The sequence below is a fragment of the Salvelinus sp. IW2-2015 genome, linkage group LG14 (assembly GCF_002910315.2).
Source record: "Salvelinus sp. IW2-2015 linkage group LG14, ASM291031v2, whole genome shotgun sequence".
Taxonomy (NCBI): domain Eukaryota; kingdom Metazoa; phylum Chordata; class Actinopteri; order Salmoniformes; family Salmonidae; genus Salvelinus; species Salvelinus sp. IW2-2015.
The window spans coordinates 29,625,604-29,646,330 of NC_036854.1; the positions used below are offsets into that span (position 1 = coordinate 29,625,604).

Here is a 20,727-nt window from a genome sequence, read left to right on the forward strand (position 1 = left end):
CATGAACTGAACTCTTGTTTTAATATGGGGAAACTATTCCTTTTTCAAAAGGAACATTACACATTAACAGTCAAATCATAGTTTTTAAAAAAGGGGCACCACGTGGACATGGGTGAATTTTGAGTATGTTCACTTTGCACCCTACATTCATGGATTACAAGACACATGCTTGATTGATTCAAAGTGTATAGGATAGGGTTGCCCCGAAGTGTAATATGCTGGCTTGGATATTTTCTTTTCACATTGTTCACGCTTTCCAGCAGCTATGGTGGACATATAACCAGGGCAGCCCAGCATAGCTCGGGCTTGGCTCAGTTTGAACCTTGAGGCCACTTCCATGCTCAGGTTGCACAACTGATCTACACATATTGGACTCAATGGTTGGGATTCAACAGATATTTTTGCGCTACAACCGAGGGTTTGTCTGCACAAGAACTTTAACACAATCATTGTGTCTCCAAAACAGCTGTGTAAACATTTTTGTAAAGACAAACTCTGTTGTATCACAACTGTTGTGTCAAATGTGTTGTACAAACTGTGTGTACAGGGCCATACATAGTGTAAAACAGAATTCAAAGTACAGGTGATCAATGCAGGTTTGTGCCAGACAATAAAAGACACTACCAGACAAGTTTGATTCACACCTTTCCTTAATATATCTTTATTGCTTTCATTTTTTCGACACAGAACAGATTACATTTCTGATTCTGAAGCACTGTAATACCAGGAGGGAGGGGAGCAGTGTAGCTAACGTTGAAGGTTCTGATCCAGGCCCATTTATGAGGTGAGTTCTGGTGTGGCCGTAGCAGCGACACAAAGTTCCCTTCCACAAAGGGTCAGAACGTCAGACAGTGACACAGCCACTTTCATTGGTTTTTACAGAGTCACGATTTGATTTCCTCTTCAAATGAGAGGTTGAAACGAGAGGTGACTGCAATTTGAGGGAGGGGGTAAAAATGTATAATCAAATCAAAAGCAGACCAAAAATAAATGGGTATAGTATTAAAAAAGAATCCTGCTGACAGCACGCTCTCAACCACGAGGATGTTTAGCACAAGTTCATTTTCTCTGTTCTGCTGATTGCAGTTCACAGTCAAGTGCTAAATGTAGTGATTGACAGTTTTAATCGTAAAAAAAGAACTTGTAAGAACATCTTGCAACTCAGGAAAATGAAGTATTGAATATGCATTTTATAAAGACCCTGAGAGCGAGATGGAGAGAAAAAAATTAATCATCCATAATTGAACAAATTAGGGTTACATGCAAAACAAGCCTAAAACTCACCCATTATCTGAAACACAATGAATTTCACAGTTTTATACGTATTTATATATCTGAGAAGAGAAAAAAAATCTTAGCCAAACTAAAAATAACAAAACAAAAATAGATCCACACAGTCTATAAACAAATACAAAGGTCTACATAAAGCTTTCAAATCAAAAGTGATTATTGCTAATAGAAGTCCCGGGCCGATGCTGGGCGACCATTTTGTGGATTTGAATCCGGTATTCTCTGCAGCATCAATGTGGTAATAATACATGGCTTCTCCTCAAGTCACATCTATTCACCCCTCACCGGATTTCCAAATAAATACAATAAAAACAGTCCATGTGCATTCTCATGGGACTCATAATCATACACCCACACAGGGTCGAAGGTATAATGAGATAAGCTGAGTGAGTCCCTTAACACAGTGTTTTTAGAACACAATTGCATTTTGCATTCTATTCTGACAATACTTTCCCAGTGCCTGAGAGCAGGATTGGGATGGGGGAGCTACTGTGGTACGGCCACTAGAGGACAGACTTCTTTCTGCATGGAGTACTTGCCTCGCCACCTGTCAATGCGCCACACCCCCTCCTCTCCCCTCCACTTAATACTCTGTGTTACGTTCAAGTTCCAAACACAGCTCAGAAATTCACTTCAGTTCATTCTCTCTGATTGCTTAGCTGTTTATTGTCGTACTAGGTTTGTTTTTAATTTGTTAGTGCCATATGGGCAGTTGCCTGGCAGAGGCTGACTAGTCCAGTGCTCTCTGCTCTCGGTCCGTCAGCCTCCAGCCAGCCGATGCTGCGTCTTACCGCGCCATGAGGTTTGATTTGTTTGCTTCTGAGGTTTTTTTAAATATAAAATGAGAAGAAAAGAAGAAAAAACACATACATTTAGACAAAATTCAACCCCGCAAGGTGACATGATTGACATTTGAGTCCCACCTCGGAAAATATTCTCTTGAGGGTGGAAGGGGGGGCGAGTGGCGTGGTGGAAGGTGGCTGCCTGAATGGGAGGCAGCAGGGCTACAACAGTTCAAGTAGACCAAACAGAGTAGTGTTCCACCTAGAGCACGAGGTGAGGTTCTGCATCAAAATAACCCAGAACCACAGGTAGGCCTTTAAGAACACAGTGACGGTTGGTTTTGGAAGACGTCTAAAGTAGCGGCAAGGGGGAGGTGGACACAACACAAGCCGGACACACTGGTGGTAGTACAGACACAGTACAAGTTTCTAGGAACGCTAGAAAGTGACAGTGAGAGATATGGGGGGGTACACATATCAAGCCCTTTTGTTCTGGAAAAGTACATTTCCTCAAACTCCTTATATCCCCCAACCTCTCCTGAACGAATAACACACACACACACACACACAACACTCCCACACGCAACATGGTCAACGCACATGAAATAAAATGAGAATGATTTCGGGGAAAAAACACACGTTTCAGGCAAATATTGCCCATATCATGGCAAGATAAAGAGAGCCTAGGGGAACGCAACAGCATAGATCTCAGATATGGTACGCTATCCATTGTCAGGTCTGTTTTCTTTGATTTGCCTCCTAACACCAAATCATGTCACAGTTCATTCATGTATTCTCAATACAAACAGAGACTGTAGATGTTGGTTATCAGGGATCATGAGAGAGAGAGAGTAAATCAAGTTGAAGGGGAGAGAACGACAGTCTTTTTTCAGGACACCTTTGTGACAGCCTGACAGGTATCTGCTATAGCTGTGTTTCCAGTTACATACATGACTTTATCCCCACCGCTGGTGAACTTACTCAAGTCTTTTCTCAGTCTCAGCATTGTTTTTAAGGTACGACTGTGGTTTAAATATACAATAACAGTTATTTTTGTCTGTCACACACTTGATCATTTAATATAAATCGGTCATGGTAAATTTGATTTCATTTATTGCTTATTCAAAGTTCATCTCATAGAATCCAAAAACAATTATGTAATCATCATAAAAAGCTATAAAAATTAGATCCTCCGTAAATAAATGTAGATAAAGATATAGCAAAAAAACTAACAAAATAGAAGTAGTAAGGCACTTAGAAACAAGGTGTTTCTTCTTGATTTCATCGTCTTGCATTCTTTAGGAGTACTTCTATCTTATGGCACTGCGGCACATACATCGGTCCACTGCATAAAGAGAACCAGAGACTGGGGGTAGGAAGGAGGGTGCCTCCCTCACTCAACGTCCACCAAGGGAGCCTCGCCAGCAGGAAGGATGTGCTCCAGGGAAGGCTTGGTGTGGATCTCCAGTAGGCCTTGGATGAAGCCTTCCGAGGGGCCATCGGGGTCTTTCTCTGGGGTAGTGGGCTGTGGGGCTGGGGACTCTGTGGAAGATTCTTTGGGGGTTTCTGTTGGCGTTTGAGTGGCTGCATTGCCATCTGTTTCTCTAGCCATTTCAGAGGCTGATACCTCAGCGTCTAGTTCTACATCTGTTTCAGAGGGTCCGTCTGAGGTTTGTTCTACAGATGGGTCAGGAACTGATTCAGAGACTGCTTTCAAGACTGGCTCAACGAGCGGCTCAGCTATGGCCTCTGTAGCTGACTCTGACTGGGCTGGTTCAGTGGTGGACAGGGACTGGGCCAGGGATGTGGGGCCTGGCAGAGGGGCCTCTTTCTCAGTTCCCTCGCCTCCCTCCTCCCTGGCTCCTCCGGTGCCTTCGCTCTCGTTTTCTGAAGGGGGGCAGGTGCTGGTGGGGGTGCACTCTCCCTCCTCACTAGCTGAGTCTCCGGCCGGGGCCTCTGCCCCGTTGGCATCAGCTCCATCTGCCCCCTCGCTGCCCCGTGGCTTCAGGTGGATCCGCTGGTGCCTCACCAGGCTGTGCTTCAGGGTGAAGGTGCGCTCGCACGTCTGGCACTTGTAGGGCCTCTCACCTGAAGAAAAATATAAACATGTACATAATTATTTACAGCAGAACAGGGTCAGGTAAAACATATCTTTAAAGAAGGTAAAGCAACAATAAATGCATCAAGAAATAGCTGAGAGTATCAACCAGGGCCACAACTTGTGACGGGAGGACATGTCATCATGTCCCTCAGTTTTATCATTGGAATGTGATACAAAACGATGCAACGGTGTACTTTATGACTACGCAGATGCCTCTGAGCGGTCCAGTAGGCTTTTTGGAGTGTTTATCTGACTGGATTAAAAAATATATATATATATATATATATAAAATATATACATATATATATATATGCCCCCCACTTTTTTTTTTTACCCCCTTTTTCTCCCAAATTTTGATCTTGTCTCATCGCTGCAACTCCCCAACGGGCTCGAGAGGCTAAGGTCGAGTCAGGAGAAACATGACCTGCCAAACCGCGCTTCTTAACACCTGCCCGCTTAACCCGGAAGACAGACGCACCAATGTGTCGGAGGAAACGCCTTTCAACTGACGACCGAGGTCAGCCTGCAGGTGCCCGGTTTGCCACAAGGAGTCACTAGAGGGCGATGAGCCAAGTAAAATCCCCCAGGCCAAACCATCCCCAAGCGGGACGAATCTGGGCTAATTATGCACCGCCCTATGGGACTCTCGATCACAGCCGGTTGTGATACAGCCTGGGATCGAACCCAGGTCTGTAGTGATGCCTCTAGCACTGCAATGCGTTAGACCCCCCCCCCCGACTTTTAAAACCAAAGTTGCCCCCTGGTATCAACTAGTACCTGTGTGCGAACGCATGTGTCTTGTCAGATCCTGCAGTGACCAGAAGCGTTTGCTGCACACGTTACAGATCTTCTTCCTCTTGTCCGCCTTGCTCCCCGACCCTCTGCCTGCCTCTCCTTCATTCTTTGGTTCTGCTGCCCCCTCCTCGTCACTTCTCTCCTCCTTCTTCTCCTCCTCCTCTGAACCACTGTCCATCACGCTGCCCACTCCCTCGCTTTCCGGAGCCTCCTTCTCTCCCTCCTCCTGATCCTCCTCCTCGGCGGTGGTTGTAGTAGTGTTGGGGAGATCCTCTGGGGCAGGCCCAGTCTCCTCTGTTCCACAAGCCTCTTCGGGGGGTGCAGTCTCACACAAGTGTGCCTTCTCGTGGCGAGCCAGGGTGGCAGCATAACGGAAGTTTTTCTTGCAGCTCTTGCAGGTGTACTTGGAGGGCTCTTGGTCCTGCTGCTGGGTGGCCGTCACTCTATCTGGCTCGGCCACCGCCACCACCTTATCTCCAACCAGGGAGGTCTGGGGCTGCTGGCCTTCTGACRAGAACTTGAAGTCGATGAGCTTGCTGGCAAAGTTGAGGTCCAAGCTCTTGTTGCTCTGCGAATCGTCGTTGTCGTCATTTTCAATGTTGTTGTTGGGTTGCGGTTCCATCTCCCCTAGCAGCAGCTCAGCAGTGTCTGGTGTTTGGTCTGCGCTGGGCGACTCGGATGCAGAGCTTTTCTGATCGGGGTCCATGCTGCTCAGGTCCAGAGCCTCTCCTGCAGTCTGCTCATTCTCAGAGCTCTCTGGAACACACACACAAAATTAACCGCCAAATTACAGATAGGTACAGAATGGTAACCTATAGATCAGATCGTACATTACAGTACAATACAGTACATTACAGTACAGTTTCTTACCTGCGCTGTCGTGTGAACCCTCGTCGCCATCCTTGTTCTTGGACATTTGGCCGTTGCGGCGCAGCGAGTGGTTGGTCACGCCATGCTTGCGCAGCAGGTGGCGCTCACAGTTGGACTTGGTGGAGAAGAAGGCGTCACATTTGGGACAGGGGAAGGGCTTCTGACCTGTAGCCGACAGCACATTAGAGAAGACTGAACGTCACATAAGAAGTATTAGGGACATGTTGTGGACCCACAGGAAGTTTTAAATATGCAAAATGCACGCAGTTAGACCCTTTAGAAAACCTGTCAAATTAATAACTCATTCATTTCTTAGAATTGTACTATCTTGTATAACGTTTTTCTACATTACTGAACAGTATCTTCCAGGTATCATTGCATCGTTGTGACTTTTCTATTTACGCAGTATTTCAAAATTACTTATTATGACAGCTGTGTGTTGGGTATTTGGGGAGTTATCCAATCTGTCTCAGCCAGCTATATGTGTGTGTGTGTGTGTGTGTGTGTGTGTGTGTGTGTGTGTGTGTGTGTGTGTGTTTCCCTATGGCTCACCAGTGTGTGTGAGCATGTGTCTCTGCAGGGAGCTGGCCCAGGGGAAGACCCGGGGACAGAAGGGACAGGTCATCTTCTGCACTGAGTTGGAGTAGGCATTCTTCTTCCCTCCTTTGGACTGGGGCGGCACAGACTGAGGTGGTGACTCTTTCTCTTCCTTCTCCTCTCCCGGGCTCTGTCTCCCCTCGTCCCGCCTTCCCAGCTCCGCCGCCCCCGTCTGAAGGTAAGTGCTAAACTTGTTAGCGTCGGTGGTGGCAAGCATCTTCTCCACGCTGGCGAACTCGCCGCTGGATTCCAGGTCCAAGCCGCTGCCTGTGTTCTGCTCGAGCGTGGACACACAGGCAGGTGCCATAGTCTTGGCCTGGCTCACTGGCTTCTTTCTAGTGCGCTTTCTGGACGAGCCCTCTAGGGGGAGCTCTTCCATCGATGTTTCTGAGCTGTTGTCGCCCCCAGCTGGACGCTCCGGTTCTGTCTGGAGGCCGTTGAGGGCGGCAGAAGCCTTGTTATCTGGCTCCCTCTTGAGTAGGTCTGGAGCCCCCGAGACGGAGGAGATGATCTGGGCGATGGAAGCCAAAGGGGGAAGCTCTTTCAGAGAGCAGGATGAGGAGGTAGAGGCTGGTTTGGGCAGCAGGGGCTTGAGACGGAGCGCCCGGCCTGTGGTGGTGCCAATGGGGAGCGGGGAGGGGGTCACTGGGAGGAGCTGGTAAGAGCCAGACTGGGGGGTCGTCAGCTTCTCCTCAGTGCTCTTGTCCAGCTGAAGGGCTGAGGGGAGGTGGTCCAGTACGCTGGGGAAGGGCAGCTCCTTTTTGATCTCTCGGCGCTCCACGCCCATCGGGTCAACAGCGGTGGCGTCTCTCTTCAGCCTCTTGTTGGGGTTCTTGGGGATGGACAGGTCAATAGGTTCCATGGAGCTGTCGTAGGCTACCAGGCTGACCGTCTCCAGTTTGATCCCAGGAGAACCGGCTAGGCTTCCTGAACTGCTGCTGGTCCCACCCCCCCTGCGGCTCTTGTTGGAGAAGTCCAATGGCTGATCCAAGTCACCGGAGGAGGAGTAGATGCTGAAATCCTCCACCTTGACCGGCTGCACGGTGGCACTGGGGGTGGGCGTAAGGCCGTTGAGAGCCAGAGGGCTGCTGGAGCTGGCCCTGGAGGTGGTGGCTGTGATGGCGGGGAGAAGGGTGGCAATGTGCTCCTCGATCTCCCGCTCCTGCACCTCGGGGTGCTGCTTGAGCATGTGGTGGATGCAGTTCCTCTTGGCCAGGAAAGCCGCCCCGCACCGCCGGCACTCAAAGGGCTTGCGCTGGCAGCCGTTGTGGGTGCGCAGGTGGATTTGGAGAGCCCGGTAGCTCTTTAGATCCTCACCACAGAAACGGCAGGCGGTGTCGCCGGCGGAGGCCAGCTCCAAGGGATCCTGGGTGGTGGTCGACGAGACGTACTTGATGTTCTTCTCGATCTCTTTCCTTGTGTTCTTCATGTGCTTCTTGCGCAGGTGGCGCTCGCAGTTGGCCTTGACGGTGAAAGGGTAGTGGCAGACGCGGCAAACGTAGGGGCGCTCGCCGCTGTGCGTGCGCAGGTGGCGGATAAGGGTGGCCTTGTCGGGCGCCACGTAGTCGCAGATGTTGCACTGGTGCGGCAGGATGCCCAGGTGGAAGCGCATGTGCGCCTGCAGCACCCCGGAGTAAACAAACACCTGATCGCAAAAGCGGCAGGGGTAGGAGGCCTTGACGCCGCCGCGGTTGGAACCCCCTGCCCCCTTCTTCCCTCCGGCCGCCTGGCCCTCCTCTTGTTTGATTTGCAGCTCTGTCGAGTCGTTGGGCATATGGGCGTCGCCCATGAAGTCCGCCTCCATCTGCATCTTCTCCAGGGAGGCTTGGCTGCCCGAGGAAGAGGAGGACGATGACGAAGACTCTTGGGGCATATTGAGCAGCTGGCTGGCCGGCGGGGGCAGGCTGGGGCTGATGCAGCCCAGGGAGGCCTGCTGGGTGCTCTGGAGCGGCGGCAGCGTGGAGGCAGCCAGGCTGGAGCGTGGTGCCACCATGGGCTTTGGCTTCAGTGGGGGCATGTGCTTGCAGCCGGCCGCCTGGCCCTGGCCGGACACTCCCCAGTGGGGAGCCTTGGCCAGGGACGGCAGGAGGCCCATCTGACCGGGGGCGGTCGAGGCCACCTTCAGGATCTGCTGGATGTCAGCCAGCTCCATCAGGCCAGCCTCGCCACACACAGGCTTGACCGCAGTACCACCACCTGGGCGGAAGAGGAAACCTGTGGGGAAGGGCTGCAGGGAGAGCAGGCTGAGGGCCTCCCTCTGGGACAGGCCCTGCAGGGACGAGGCCGCCACCAAGCCCAGGCCGCCGAGGGATCCCGCAGCTGCGGAATCCACCTCCTGTGGCAGGGTGGAGGCCAGAGGCTCAACCTGTATGACCCGGATGCTGTCCAGCTGGGCTTGCCGGACCTCATCCTCCGAAGGCTGAAGCTTGACCTGGGAGATGTGCTGCAGACCCAGGGTCTCCAGGAAGCTGGCCTGCTGAGGGGCCGGGGTTGCCGGCTTCTCCTGGGCCGCGGGGGGCTCCTGGGCGCCCTCTGTGGGTGACGGCTGCTGCTGATGAATGGTGGTCTTGTGCAGGACCAGGGCCGAGAGCAAGGGGAATCCTTTGTCGCAGGCTTCACACACGAAGCGGTGGAACTTGCTGGTGCACCGGCGGAGGTTGGTCTCACACCAGACCTGTTGGAGAGACAGACAGGGGGTTAGAGTGTGGAAGAGCAGACTGAGATCTCCTGTGATAGATGACCAACATACCACCAGTATCAGTTTCATAACCATAATAATGTATCAGTATCAGTAGCATTGTGAGCATTAGCAACATTATTCTGTCCATCATTTCTCCTCTGACCTGGGCGATGTGGGGAAACTTGTGGCAGGAGAAGTCAATGAAGGCCAGGTCGTTGAAGCCAGAGGGGATGGAGGGGTTGTTCTGGATGAAGGGTCGTCCGCCGGGGTCCGTGGGCAGCTGCTTGTGGATGCCAGCGTTGTGCCGCAGCAGGCCGCGGTGGGTCCGGAAGGAGAGGCAGCACAGGTCACACCTAGAGACAAGACATAGAAAGATTATGTATTTAAGCAATAAGGCCCGAGGGGGTGTGCTATATGGCCAACATAGCACGGCTAAGGGCTGTTCTTACACATGATGCAATGCGGAGTGCCTGGATACAGGCCTTAGCCATGGTATATTGGCCATATACCACAACCCCCGAAGGGCCTTATTGCTATTATAAACTGGTTACCAACGTAATTAGAGCAGTAAAAATACATGTTTTGTCATACCTGTGGTATAAGGGCTGATATACCACGGCTAATGTGTTGTTGTTGTTTTTACTGTACTTTTACTCTTGTAGTGCTGCGTTGTAGTCTGGTGCAAGAAACACACTTTATAAATCAAATTGTTTGTGTGGATAACGTGGATAGCGTGGCCTGTGGCAGTGCTGGGTCGGGCCTCGTTAGACGCTGAGAGGGACAGCTGCTCAGTGTCTCCCACGGCCAGCTCTCTTATCGGCCACCGTGTGGCGAGGTGTCCAAGGGGATTACACACAGCTTTATCAGAACGTGTATACAGAGACACACACACATAAGGAAGGACCAAATGTGTCTGAGCGCCTCATGGCCCACCTTCATCCCTGCCTAGACTCACCCCCCTCATCCCACTCACCCAGCTCCCCCCTTCCCCATCCCACTCACCCAGCTCCACTCCCCCATCCCACTCATCCAGCCCCCCTCATCCCACTCACCCACCCCCCTCATCCTACCCCCCCATCATCCCACTCCCCCAACCCCTCATCCCACTCACCCAGCCCCCCTCATCCCACCTCATCCCATTATACTTTTACTTTCGATACTTAAGTATATTTTAAACCAAATACTTTTTAGACTTTTACTGAAGAATGAGACTTTTACCCCTCATCCCTTCCGTGGTTTCACACCTGCCTGCTACTGTGGGTGTGTGGTGGGTAACCTGTGTACACGTTCATTGTGGGTGCCTGTGTGTGAGAAAATCTTGTGTGTGTGTGTGTACATCTGTGGGAAAGTGTGTGTGTGTGTGTGTTTTCTGTCTCTCACACAGGTCTGCAAGAGCCGTCTAATAGCAAAGAGGTTGGCTCAAGCCCAGAGAATTACCCTCTCCAACTGACATGGAGGCGGCTGCCAACTACATGGCGTTTGTGTGTGTGTGTGTGGTGTGTGATGTGTGTGTGTGTGTGTGTGTGGTTTGTGTGTGTGTGTTTAGTGTTGTGTGTGTGTGTGGTGTGCTGTGTGTGGTGTTGTGTGGTGTGTGTGTGTGGTGTGTACGCACGTGCATTGCGTGCTTGTCGCTGCAAGCCCGAAATGCGTCGTGCTCAGCTTCTTTAGAAACCGGTACAAAGAGTACCCAAGCAAGCCAGTGCAGCCATATCCTCTTTAATGGCCGTCTCAACTCTTTAGATTACTGGGGATTAGGGCTACATTTCGCAGCACTTCCTACAATAATGAGATTGACTGCCCAAACTCAACTACAGAAGGCGATCTGTCTTCTTTTCATTTGCAGATAAATACATTCCATGGCTGTGAGTTATGAGTGGCTAGCATTCAACCCAAAGTTGCGGTTGCAGTTGTGATCTGGTGCGAGTCGCTATGGTGATCTGGAGATTGTGATGCCTTCATGGAAACGGAGCCACTCCCCCTTCCGTTGTCGAAGCTGACCACGACCAGACGCTTCCCCTCTGTGACTCATTAAACCACCCCCCACCCTCACTCCCTCCATCCCTGCTCCTCCTTGACAACCCCATCGAACACCTTTGGGATGAATTGGAAAGCTGACTGCGATCCAAGATCGCCCAACATCAGTGCCCAACCTCACTAATGCTCTTGTGGCTGAATGGAAGTCCCCCCAGCAATGTTCCAACATGTAGTGGAAAGGGGGACCAACTCCATATTAATGTCCATGATTTTGGAATGGGATGTTGGAACAAGCAGGTGCCCACATACTTCTGGTCAATGTAGAGTTTCAATGTATTAACACTGTGACATATCAGCTACGTGTTGAGACTTGTACTGCATTTATGCCATCATGTATGTCCTGTGTGTGTGTGTGTGTGTGTGTGTGTGTGTGTGTGTGGTGTGTGTGTGTGTGTGTGTGTGTGTGTGTGTGTGTGTGTGTGTGTGTGTGTGTGTGTGTGTATGTATGTATGTATGTTTGTGTGTGTGTTGGGTGTGTGTGTGTTGTGTGTGTGTGTGTGTGTGTGTGTGTGTGTGGTGTGTGTGTGTGTGTGTGTGTGGTGTGTGTATGTATGTGTGTATGTATAGTATGTATTGTACGTGTGTATATGTATGTATGTATATATTATGTGTGTGTGTGTGTGTGTGTGTGTGGTGTGTGTGTGTGTGTGTGTGTGTGTTGTGTGTGTGTGTGTGTGTGTGTTGTGTGTATGTATGTATGTATATATGTGGTGTATAGTATGTGTGTGTGTGTATGTATGTATGTATGTATGTATGTATGTATATATGTGTGTATGTATTGTGTGTGTGTGCTCTAGCTACTGAGCGTGGTGTCGGGGTGTGTGTCCATTGTGGACTTCCAGGTCGTACTTGCAGCCAAAGGTTTTGAAGCAGATAGGGCACGGCAAACACTCATCATCCCCTGGCCTGAACCCAACTCCTCACAACACTCTCCTCTAGCACCTGGACACCACACACACACACCACACACACACACACACACACACACACACACACACACACACACACACACACCACAACACACACACAACACTACACACACACACACACACACACACACACACACACACAAAAGGTAACAATATTAATGACTTAACTGGAAATGTAATGCGGTGGACTAGAGGAGATGTGTGCAGTGTGTTGAGTATGTGTGTGATTTTCTTGTGCCTTACCTTTTTTTTGGCCGGTTCCTCACTTCGCTCCTTGTTCTCGTCCATGGCTGACCTCCTCTTGGCGGAGGGGAGGCGGCGTCTCTTGGTGGCGGGGGGCTGATGGGAACGACGCCAGCCGGGTCCTTTGTCATGGATCTTCATATGGCTCTGCAGGGTGGAGAGACAGACCAGGCAAATACGTCAGAACAGAACACAGCGATGGCACAAAACAACAGGTCCGCGATCGGTTTGTGCTTTAGCCTACTTCATCACCAGGAAAATGCAATCAGGAGTTGACAGGAGAGCAGAAATAGACTGGCTACTATGTCGTTGAGGAAAAGTTTGCGGGCTAACTCCAGTGATCTTGATAACATGTTGTTAGTATCCTCAAGAAAAATGCCTGGATTGATGTACACACTTGATTTCATTGCCAGTACTTTGCAGCGAGCCTACTGAAGAGACAGTGTGGAGGCGTTGCCAGGTGTGGGAAGCTGGGCTCAAACACACACACACACACACACACACACACACACACACACACACACCACACACACACACACACACACACACACACACAACACCACACACACCACACACACACAACACACACACACACACACACCACTTGGGAGGAGGGCAAAACGATGGTACATCAGATCTTTAAATTGAACCAATTATCCAGCCGACTCAGCAGGCCCATATAAAGGCCTAACTCCGACCAGGGAAAAGGGCCACGAGGGTACCATCAAGGGCAGTCATCTCCATTACGGTAATGACGGCTTCAGTGGAGCCCTTTCCATATGATATACTGAACAAAAATATAAACGCAACATGCAACAATTGCAACAGCCCCGGTGGACATTCCTGCAGTCAGTGCCAATTGAACACTCCCTCAAAACTTGAGACATCTGTGGTATTGTGTTGTGTGACAAAACTGCACATTTTAGTGGCCTTTTATTGTCCCCAGCACAAGGTGCACCTGTGTAATGATCAAGCTGTTTAATCAGCTTCTTGATATGCCACAGCTGTCAGGTGGATGGATTATCTTGGGAAAGGAGAAATGCTCACTAACAGGGATATAAACAAATTGGTGTACAAAATGAGAGAAATAAGCTTTTTGTGCCTATGGAACATTTATGTGATTTTTTTTCCCAGCTCATGAAACATGGGACCAACATTTTACATGTTGTGTTTATATTTTTGTTCAGTGTAGATGTCACATTTGCCTTCTCTAGAAACTTTTACAGGGATGGTTCAGCTATTTATTTTTCTATTTGTGTCATTCAGATATAGTTATACAGTTGGACATAGATGATGTTTATTTGTACTGTGGTGGATGTTTGACCACAAAAATAAGCCTGTTTCGACAGAGGGTGTCCTCTGGAAGCCATTGTTGCTGCTGCTAACTTCCCTCCTCCGACACCACTTCACTACACAACATTTCAGCTGTCGGGCTATGTCACATAGAGGAGAGAGGGGGAGGGAAGTAGAGATGGAGCGAAGAGAAGGAGAGAGACAAGAAGGGGTGTACAGTGAGAGCAAGAGAGAAACGGGGAGAAACACGAACGGAAGGATAGAGATGTGCGAGGGATAGCGAGACGGTAAGAGAGAGAAAGAGAAGAGATGAGCTGTCACACAGGAGTTCTAAAAGAAAGACTATCAGCACAGGAAGTCATGTTATCTATGGGGGAGGGGGGAAGGACGGGGGAGTGGTGAGGGATGGGGGGGGGTAGAGAGGGAGGAGGGGACAATGTATAGCTGGTGGAGGACTTTGAGGCAAAGTGAACTGTTAACTAACTTCATCAAGGTAAATGTGACTTGAATGTGTTCTTYAGAAGCTGATGACATTAGTCTAAACTGAGAGAGGGGTCAAAGATAACTGCAGAGCTAGGAGAAGAGTGATGAATGGTGGGGGGGTCACTAAACCATACAGGAGTCCTTTTTCTCCCCCCTCCCCCTCTAATCTGTCTGGTGAAAGGTCAAATGCCATCGGTTGATTTAAGGAAATGTGTGTGCGCGTGTGTGTGCATGTGTGAAGGGAGGGGGGACAGGAGGACTAAGACCCTGGCAAACACATCAGCACATCCCTGACGGGCCTAGCCCACAGAGCCCTGCATCAGTAGCCAGTCATAGGGCCTCTGTATGTGTGCAAAAATTTCAGTGAGTGTGCTAAAATTTCAGTGAGTGTGCTAACATTTCAGTGAGTGTGCAAACATTTCAATCTGTGTGCTAACATTTCAGTGCGTATGCTAACATTTCAGTGTGTGCAACTGTGTACCCATACTTCTGTGTTGGCAAGTTGCTGCTTGAATAAAGATGGATGCATGATTGTGCAATTGTGTGGGCAAACTTTTTTGTGAGTAACTTTGATAGTGTGTGTGCATGGATATGTGATATAGCTATGTCTGTGTATACGTGTGTTTGCGTAAGAGTGACTACGTACGTCTGTGCGTGTGCCAGTGTCAATAAGTGTGTTTGTCTGTGTAAAACTGTGTGTATTCGCCAGCATCAGAGAGGAAAGGTCAGCCAGCGCCGGGTAGGCAGCACAGGTCTCGGCTTTCACTCTGCCGTCAGTGCCTGAGTTATAAATAGCAGGCAGGCAGCGAGCTGGCCGCCCATGTGGGGACCTGACAGGCAGCAGCCACATCCACCTGGACTCTGACCCCCGGCCACAGCCAATCCCGAGAGAGTCAAGCTTCCATGTCAGCACAGCAAGATTGGATGAAGCCAACTTGTCTTTGTGTCACCTCAGCCACTCTCCTCAATTCACCTGTCCTGCCTACAAGACATTTCCACAGTCTATCAAGTTGGTTGATGTTTGATCCGCACCTGAGGTTACCATGTGACAAAATACCTTGTTATCTATGCTGGAAGATAATATTTCTTTATTTTTTTWAATAAAAAATCTAAAGAAATGTGTAATTTGCATGAATCATCAGGATATTGTAGTACACTGAGGCACTCAGACCTCAAACAGCTCACATTACACCAAGGGTGAAAATACACCACCTTATGAAGATGCTATCCATCAAAGACAAACGTATTCTTTCAATATAATTTATAGTGTTCTTATGAGAGAAAACAAAAAGAAGAGACAGAGCGAGAGCGAGAGAGAGAGAGAGAGAGAGAGAGAGAGAGAGAGAGAGAGAGAGAGAGAGAGAGAGAGAGAGAGAGAGAGAGAGAGAGAGAGAGAGAGAGAGAGAGAGAGAGAGAGAGAGAGAGAAAAAGAAAAAGAAAGACAGAACTCCTCAGACTGTGACAGTGGGGGTTGATGATTCAACAGGTCTCTTCTGATCCAAACTGAAAAATTCCACTGCACCAGCACAGAGGGTGGACAGGGGGCGCTGTAACGTCAAAATGCTGCTCCCTGCTCTTGTGCAATGTCACACCAAGGGCATTCCTCCTTGCCATCGCAGCTTCTCTCTCTCCTTCTCTTCTAGCACACTTTAATGTCCTCACTGTCCTGTAAAGAGTTAAAGCAAGTAAAAGTGCACCATCCACTACTCACTGGCTCAGTCTATTCACCAGGCCCTTCATAGGGTTAGGGTGCATCTCCTTGGCAACCGGCTCACAACAGCAGGCCCCATTTCATTTGATGCTCTGGCAACAAAATGGCTGCTCCACTGCCAGTCATATGGACAGCTCCATCACATCAGCCCAGAGCTGGATGGTACCGTGGAAGTACCGTGGAACATTCACAAGGAAGATGGCAGATAGAAATAGAATGAATAGAGCCCACTCCATCTCCGTGTGCTTTGAGTTTCTTACCCCAAAGCGTCACTTCTTTTTTGGAGTGTTAAGAAAATGCTAAATAGAGTGGTGAAAAGAACACTTATATGCAAAGTAACAACTTAGTATCGCCTAGTATTTTCTAAACAGAATTCATGTGCATCCTTTGACATCCTGTGACACTAGAGAGCACTGAGCTACCAACACACAAACGTCTTTCTGACAGTCGTTTTCTCTCAGATTGAGGCGGCCTATACTCATTGTTTCCTGCCCACACCTCTTCATTCCATGCGCATGAGAAAGCTGCATCTACCGAGCAGGCAGACTACTGTCCTGGTTCATCCCTATCATGCAGACAGCAGACTTCAACATCCAGACGTTTATTTCACAACAACAGTACTTCATCAGGACAACTTCACTGTGCAGCAGGACAACTTCAGAAGCTTATGTTGTAGGGCAGGTCAACTCAATGGGATGGCGCTTCTCACATCAGCACGTCACATTCAAACCTCAAGCTCCAAATTCTAGTCAATTCAGTCAAATCTAGTCAAGTCTAGTCAATTCAGTCAATTCTAGTCAATTCAGTCAATTCTAGTCAATTCAGTCTAGCATGCTGGGAGCAGATACCCCATCAGTTGTCGGGTGTGTGTGTTGAAGTGGGGAGGGGGCGTCATCTTCCCACTTCCTGTGTTCTGCTCTGCCTAAACAGCAACCCCTGATAACGCCCATACATTTATCTCTGTGCCACAGTCCTCCAAACTCCTAACCCCTCACCTCTCCATGTAAATGGCCTGACAAACGTTAGCTTGAAGATAGGGGGTTTAAGTATCAGGCAGGAGCTTGAAAAGTCAACGGGTTCTTTAATTTATTCATTCAACCCCATTTTCCCCTCAAGGCCTTGTTGACCATTGGTGTGTGGGCATAACAGACCAAATTATGCCCACTGAATTATGTATAAATTGAAGATTAATCTGTATTCTTAGTCATTTCTGGTAATAAAAAATAATAATAAAACATGACCCGGCACCACTGAGGGGGAGGGTCTTTGCGACTGTACCGTGCCATGATTGGCTTTGTATTTATGTGTATTGTGTTTTTCTTTGAGGCATTCAGACATTTTTGGGGAGAGAAAAAAACAATGCTTTCCCTCTGGGAATTGTTTGTTCACTGAGTATCGTGTTTTATATCAACTGCTAGGCTATTCTAAAGGGCGCGTTTGCAGTTGGTGACAGGTGCTAACGCTGGGATTTGTGCTGGGTTTGTGTGGCGGGAGCAGGACTGCACATGTGTTTGGGTGGTGCTGCTGTCATAGCTGGGAAGGGTATTGTTTACAGAGAGGCTTAAAGACCAAAACCTTAGTCTTGGTAATACTCTCAGCCTTCCTTGGCATACAATCTTCACACAGTCCATGGCATTTCTTGTGAGATAAATAGTAATTTTCTAAAGCTTGAAGGGGGAAAAAAACTGTACAGGTGAACTACCCGGGTAATGAAACGTCTACTGTACAGGTGAACTACCCCGGGTAATGAAACGTCTACTGTACAGGTGAACTACCCCGGGTAATGAAACGTCTACTGTACAGGTGAACTACCCGGGTAATGAAACGTCTACTGTACAGGTGAACTACCCGGGTAATGAAACGTCTACTGTACAGGTGAACTACCCGGGTAATGAAACGTCTACTTCCCTGTAACAGTAGAACGTTTCATTACCCGGGGTAGTTCACCTGTACAGTAGACGTTTCATTACCCCGGCGTAGTTCACCTGTACAGTTAACGACGTTTCATTACCCGGGTAGTTCACCCTGTACAGTAGACGTTTACTACCGGGGTAGTTCACCTGTACAGTAGACGTTCATTACCCGGGTAGTTCACCCTGTACAGTAAGACGTTTCATTACCCGGGTAGTTCACCTGTACAGTAGACGTTTCATTACCCGGGGTAGTTCACCTGTACGTCGAGACGTTTCATTACCCGGGTAGTTCACCTGTACAGTAGACGTTTCATTACCCGGGTAGTTCACCTGTACAGTAGACGTTTCATTACCGGCTAGTTCACCCTGTACAAGTAGACGTTTCATTACCCGGGTAGTTCACCTGTACAGTAGACGTTTCATTACCCGGGGTAGTTCACCTGTACAGTAGACGTTTCATTACCGCGGGTAGTTACCTGTACAGTAGACGTTTCATTACCCGGGTAGTTCACCTGTACAGTAGACGTTTCATTACCCGGTTAGTTCACCTGTACAGTAGACGTTTCATTACCCGGGTAGTTCACCTGTCAGTAACGTTCATTACCCGGGGTAGTTCACCTGTACAGTAGACGTTTCAATTACCCGGGTAGTTCACCTGTACAGTAGACGTTTCATTACCCGGGTAGTTCACCTGACAGTAGACGTTTCATTACTCGGGTAGTTCACCTGTACAGTAGACGTTTCATTACCGGGTAGTTCACCTGTACAGTAGACGTTTCATTACTCGGGTAGTTCACCTTGTACAGTAGACGTTTCATTACTCGGGTAGTTCACCTGTACAGTAGACGTTTCATTACCGGGTAGTTCACATGTACAGTAGACGTTTCATTACCCGGGGTATTTCAACACTGTACATAGACGTTTCATTACCCGGGGTATGTTCACCTGTACAGTAGACCGTTTCATTACCCGGGTAGTTCACCTGTACAGTAGACGTTTCATTACCCGGGTAGTTCACCCTGTACAGTAGACGTTTCATTACCCGGGTAGTTCACCTGTACAGTAGACGTTTCATTACCGGGTAGTTCACCTGTACAGTAGACGTTTCATTACTCGGGTAGTTCACCTGTACAGTAGACGTTTCATTACTCGGTAGTTCACCTGTAATAGACGTTTCATTACCCGGGTAGTTCACCTGTACAGTAGACGTTTCATTACCCGGGTAGTTCACCTGTACAGTAGACGTTTCATTACCCGGGTAGTTCACCTGTACAGTAGACGTTTCATTACCCGGGTAGTTCACCTGTACAGTAGACGTTTCATTACCGGGTTTCACCTGTACAGTAGACGTTTCCATTACCGGTAGTTTCACCTGTACAGCGTAAACGTTTCATTACCCGGGTAGTTCACCTGTACAGTAGACGTTTCATTACCCGGGTAGTTCACCTGTCCAGTAGACGTTTCATTACCCGGGTAGTTCACCTGTACAGTAGACGTTTCATTACCCGGGGTAGTTCACCTGTACAGTAACGTTTCATTACCCGGGTAGTTCACCTGTACAGTAGACGTTTCCATTACCGGGTAGTTCACCTGTACAGTAGACGTTTCATTACCGGGTAGTTCACCTGTACAGTAGACGTTTCATTACCCGGGTAGTTCTCTGTACAGTAGACGTTTCATTACCCGGGTAGTTCACCTGTACAGTAGACGTTTCATTACCCGGGTAGTTCACCTGTACAGTAGACGTTTCATTAACCCGGGTAGTTCACCTGTACAGTAGACGTTTCATTACCCGGGTAGTTCACCTGTACAGTAGACGTTTCATTACCCGGGTAGTTCACCTGTACAGTAGACGTTTCATTACCCGGGTAGTTCACCTGTACAGTAGACCGTTTGCATTACCCGGGTAGTTCACCTGTACGTAGACGTTTCATTACCCGGGTAGTTCACCTGTACAGTAGACGTTTCATTACCCGGGTAGTTCACCTGTACAGTAGACGTTCATTACCCGGGTAGTTCACCTGTACAGTAGACGTTTCATTACCCGGGTGTTCACCTGTACAGTAGACGTTTCATTACCCGGGTAGTTCACCTGTACAGTAGACCGTTTCATTACCCGGGTAGTTCACCTGTACAGTAGACGTTTCATTACCCGGGTAGTTCAACCTGTACAGTAGACGTTTCATTACCCGGGTAGTTCACCTGTACAGTAGACGTTTCATTACCCGGGTAGTTCACCTGTACAGTAGACGTTTCATTACCCGGGTAGTTAACCTGTACAGTAGACGTTTCATTACCCGGGTAGTTCACCTGTACAGTAGACGTTTCATTACCCGGGGTAGTTCACCTGTACAGTAGACGTTTCATTACCCGGGTAGTTCACCTGTACAGTAGACGTTTCATTACCGCGGGTAGTTCACCTGTACAGTAGAACGTTTCATTACCCGGGTAGTTCACCTGTAGTAGACGTTTCATTACGCGGGTAGTTCACCTGTACAGTAGGTTTTCATTACCCGGGTAGTTCCACCTGTACAGTAGACGTTTCATTACCCGGGTAGTTCACCTGTACAGTAGACGTTTCATTACCCGGGTAGTTCACCTGTACAGTAGACGTTTCATTACCCGGGTAGTTCACCTGTACAGTAGACGTTTCTTACCCGGGTAGTTCACTGTACAGTAGACGTTTCATTACCCGGGTAGTTCACCTGTACAGTAGAACGTTTCATTACCCGGGGTAGTTCACCTGTACAGTAGACGTTCATTACCCGGGTAGTTCACCTGTACAGTTTTTTTCCCCTTCAAGCTTTAGAAAATTACTATTTATCTCACAAGAAATGCCATGGACTGTGTGAAGATTGTATGCCAAGGAAGGCTGAGAGTATTACCAAGACATAGGTTTTGGTCTTTAAGCCTCTGTAACAATACCCTTCCAGCTATGACAGCAGCACCACCCAAACACATGTGCAGTCCTGCTCCCGCCACACAAACCCAGCACAAATCCCAGCG

At 48.8% G+C, this 20,727-nt stretch overlaps 1 protein-coding gene across 1 annotated transcript in view; it reads right to left on the bottom strand.

The window, feature by feature from the left end:
* Positions 1 to 1,107: 1,107 nt before the first annotated feature.
* Positions 1,108 to 20,727, bottom strand: part of rreb1a (ras responsive element binding protein 1a) — a 26,648-nt gene continuing 7,028 nt past the window's right edge. Inside the window, 9 exon segments of the mRNA XM_070446611.1 lie at positions 1,108 to 4,160; positions 4,951 to 5,724; positions 5,839 to 6,003; positions 6,391 to 9,109; positions 9,279 to 9,471; positions 11,953 to 11,978; positions 11,980 to 12,064; positions 12,066 to 12,091; positions 12,322 to 12,466. Coding sequence (XP_070302712.1) covers positions 3,466 to 4,160; positions 4,951 to 5,724; positions 5,839 to 6,003; positions 6,391 to 9,109; positions 9,279 to 9,471; positions 11,953 to 11,978; positions 11,980 to 12,064; positions 12,066 to 12,091; positions 12,322 to 12,466 — 4,828 coding nt within the window. The 3' untranslated portion in view covers positions 1,108 to 3,465.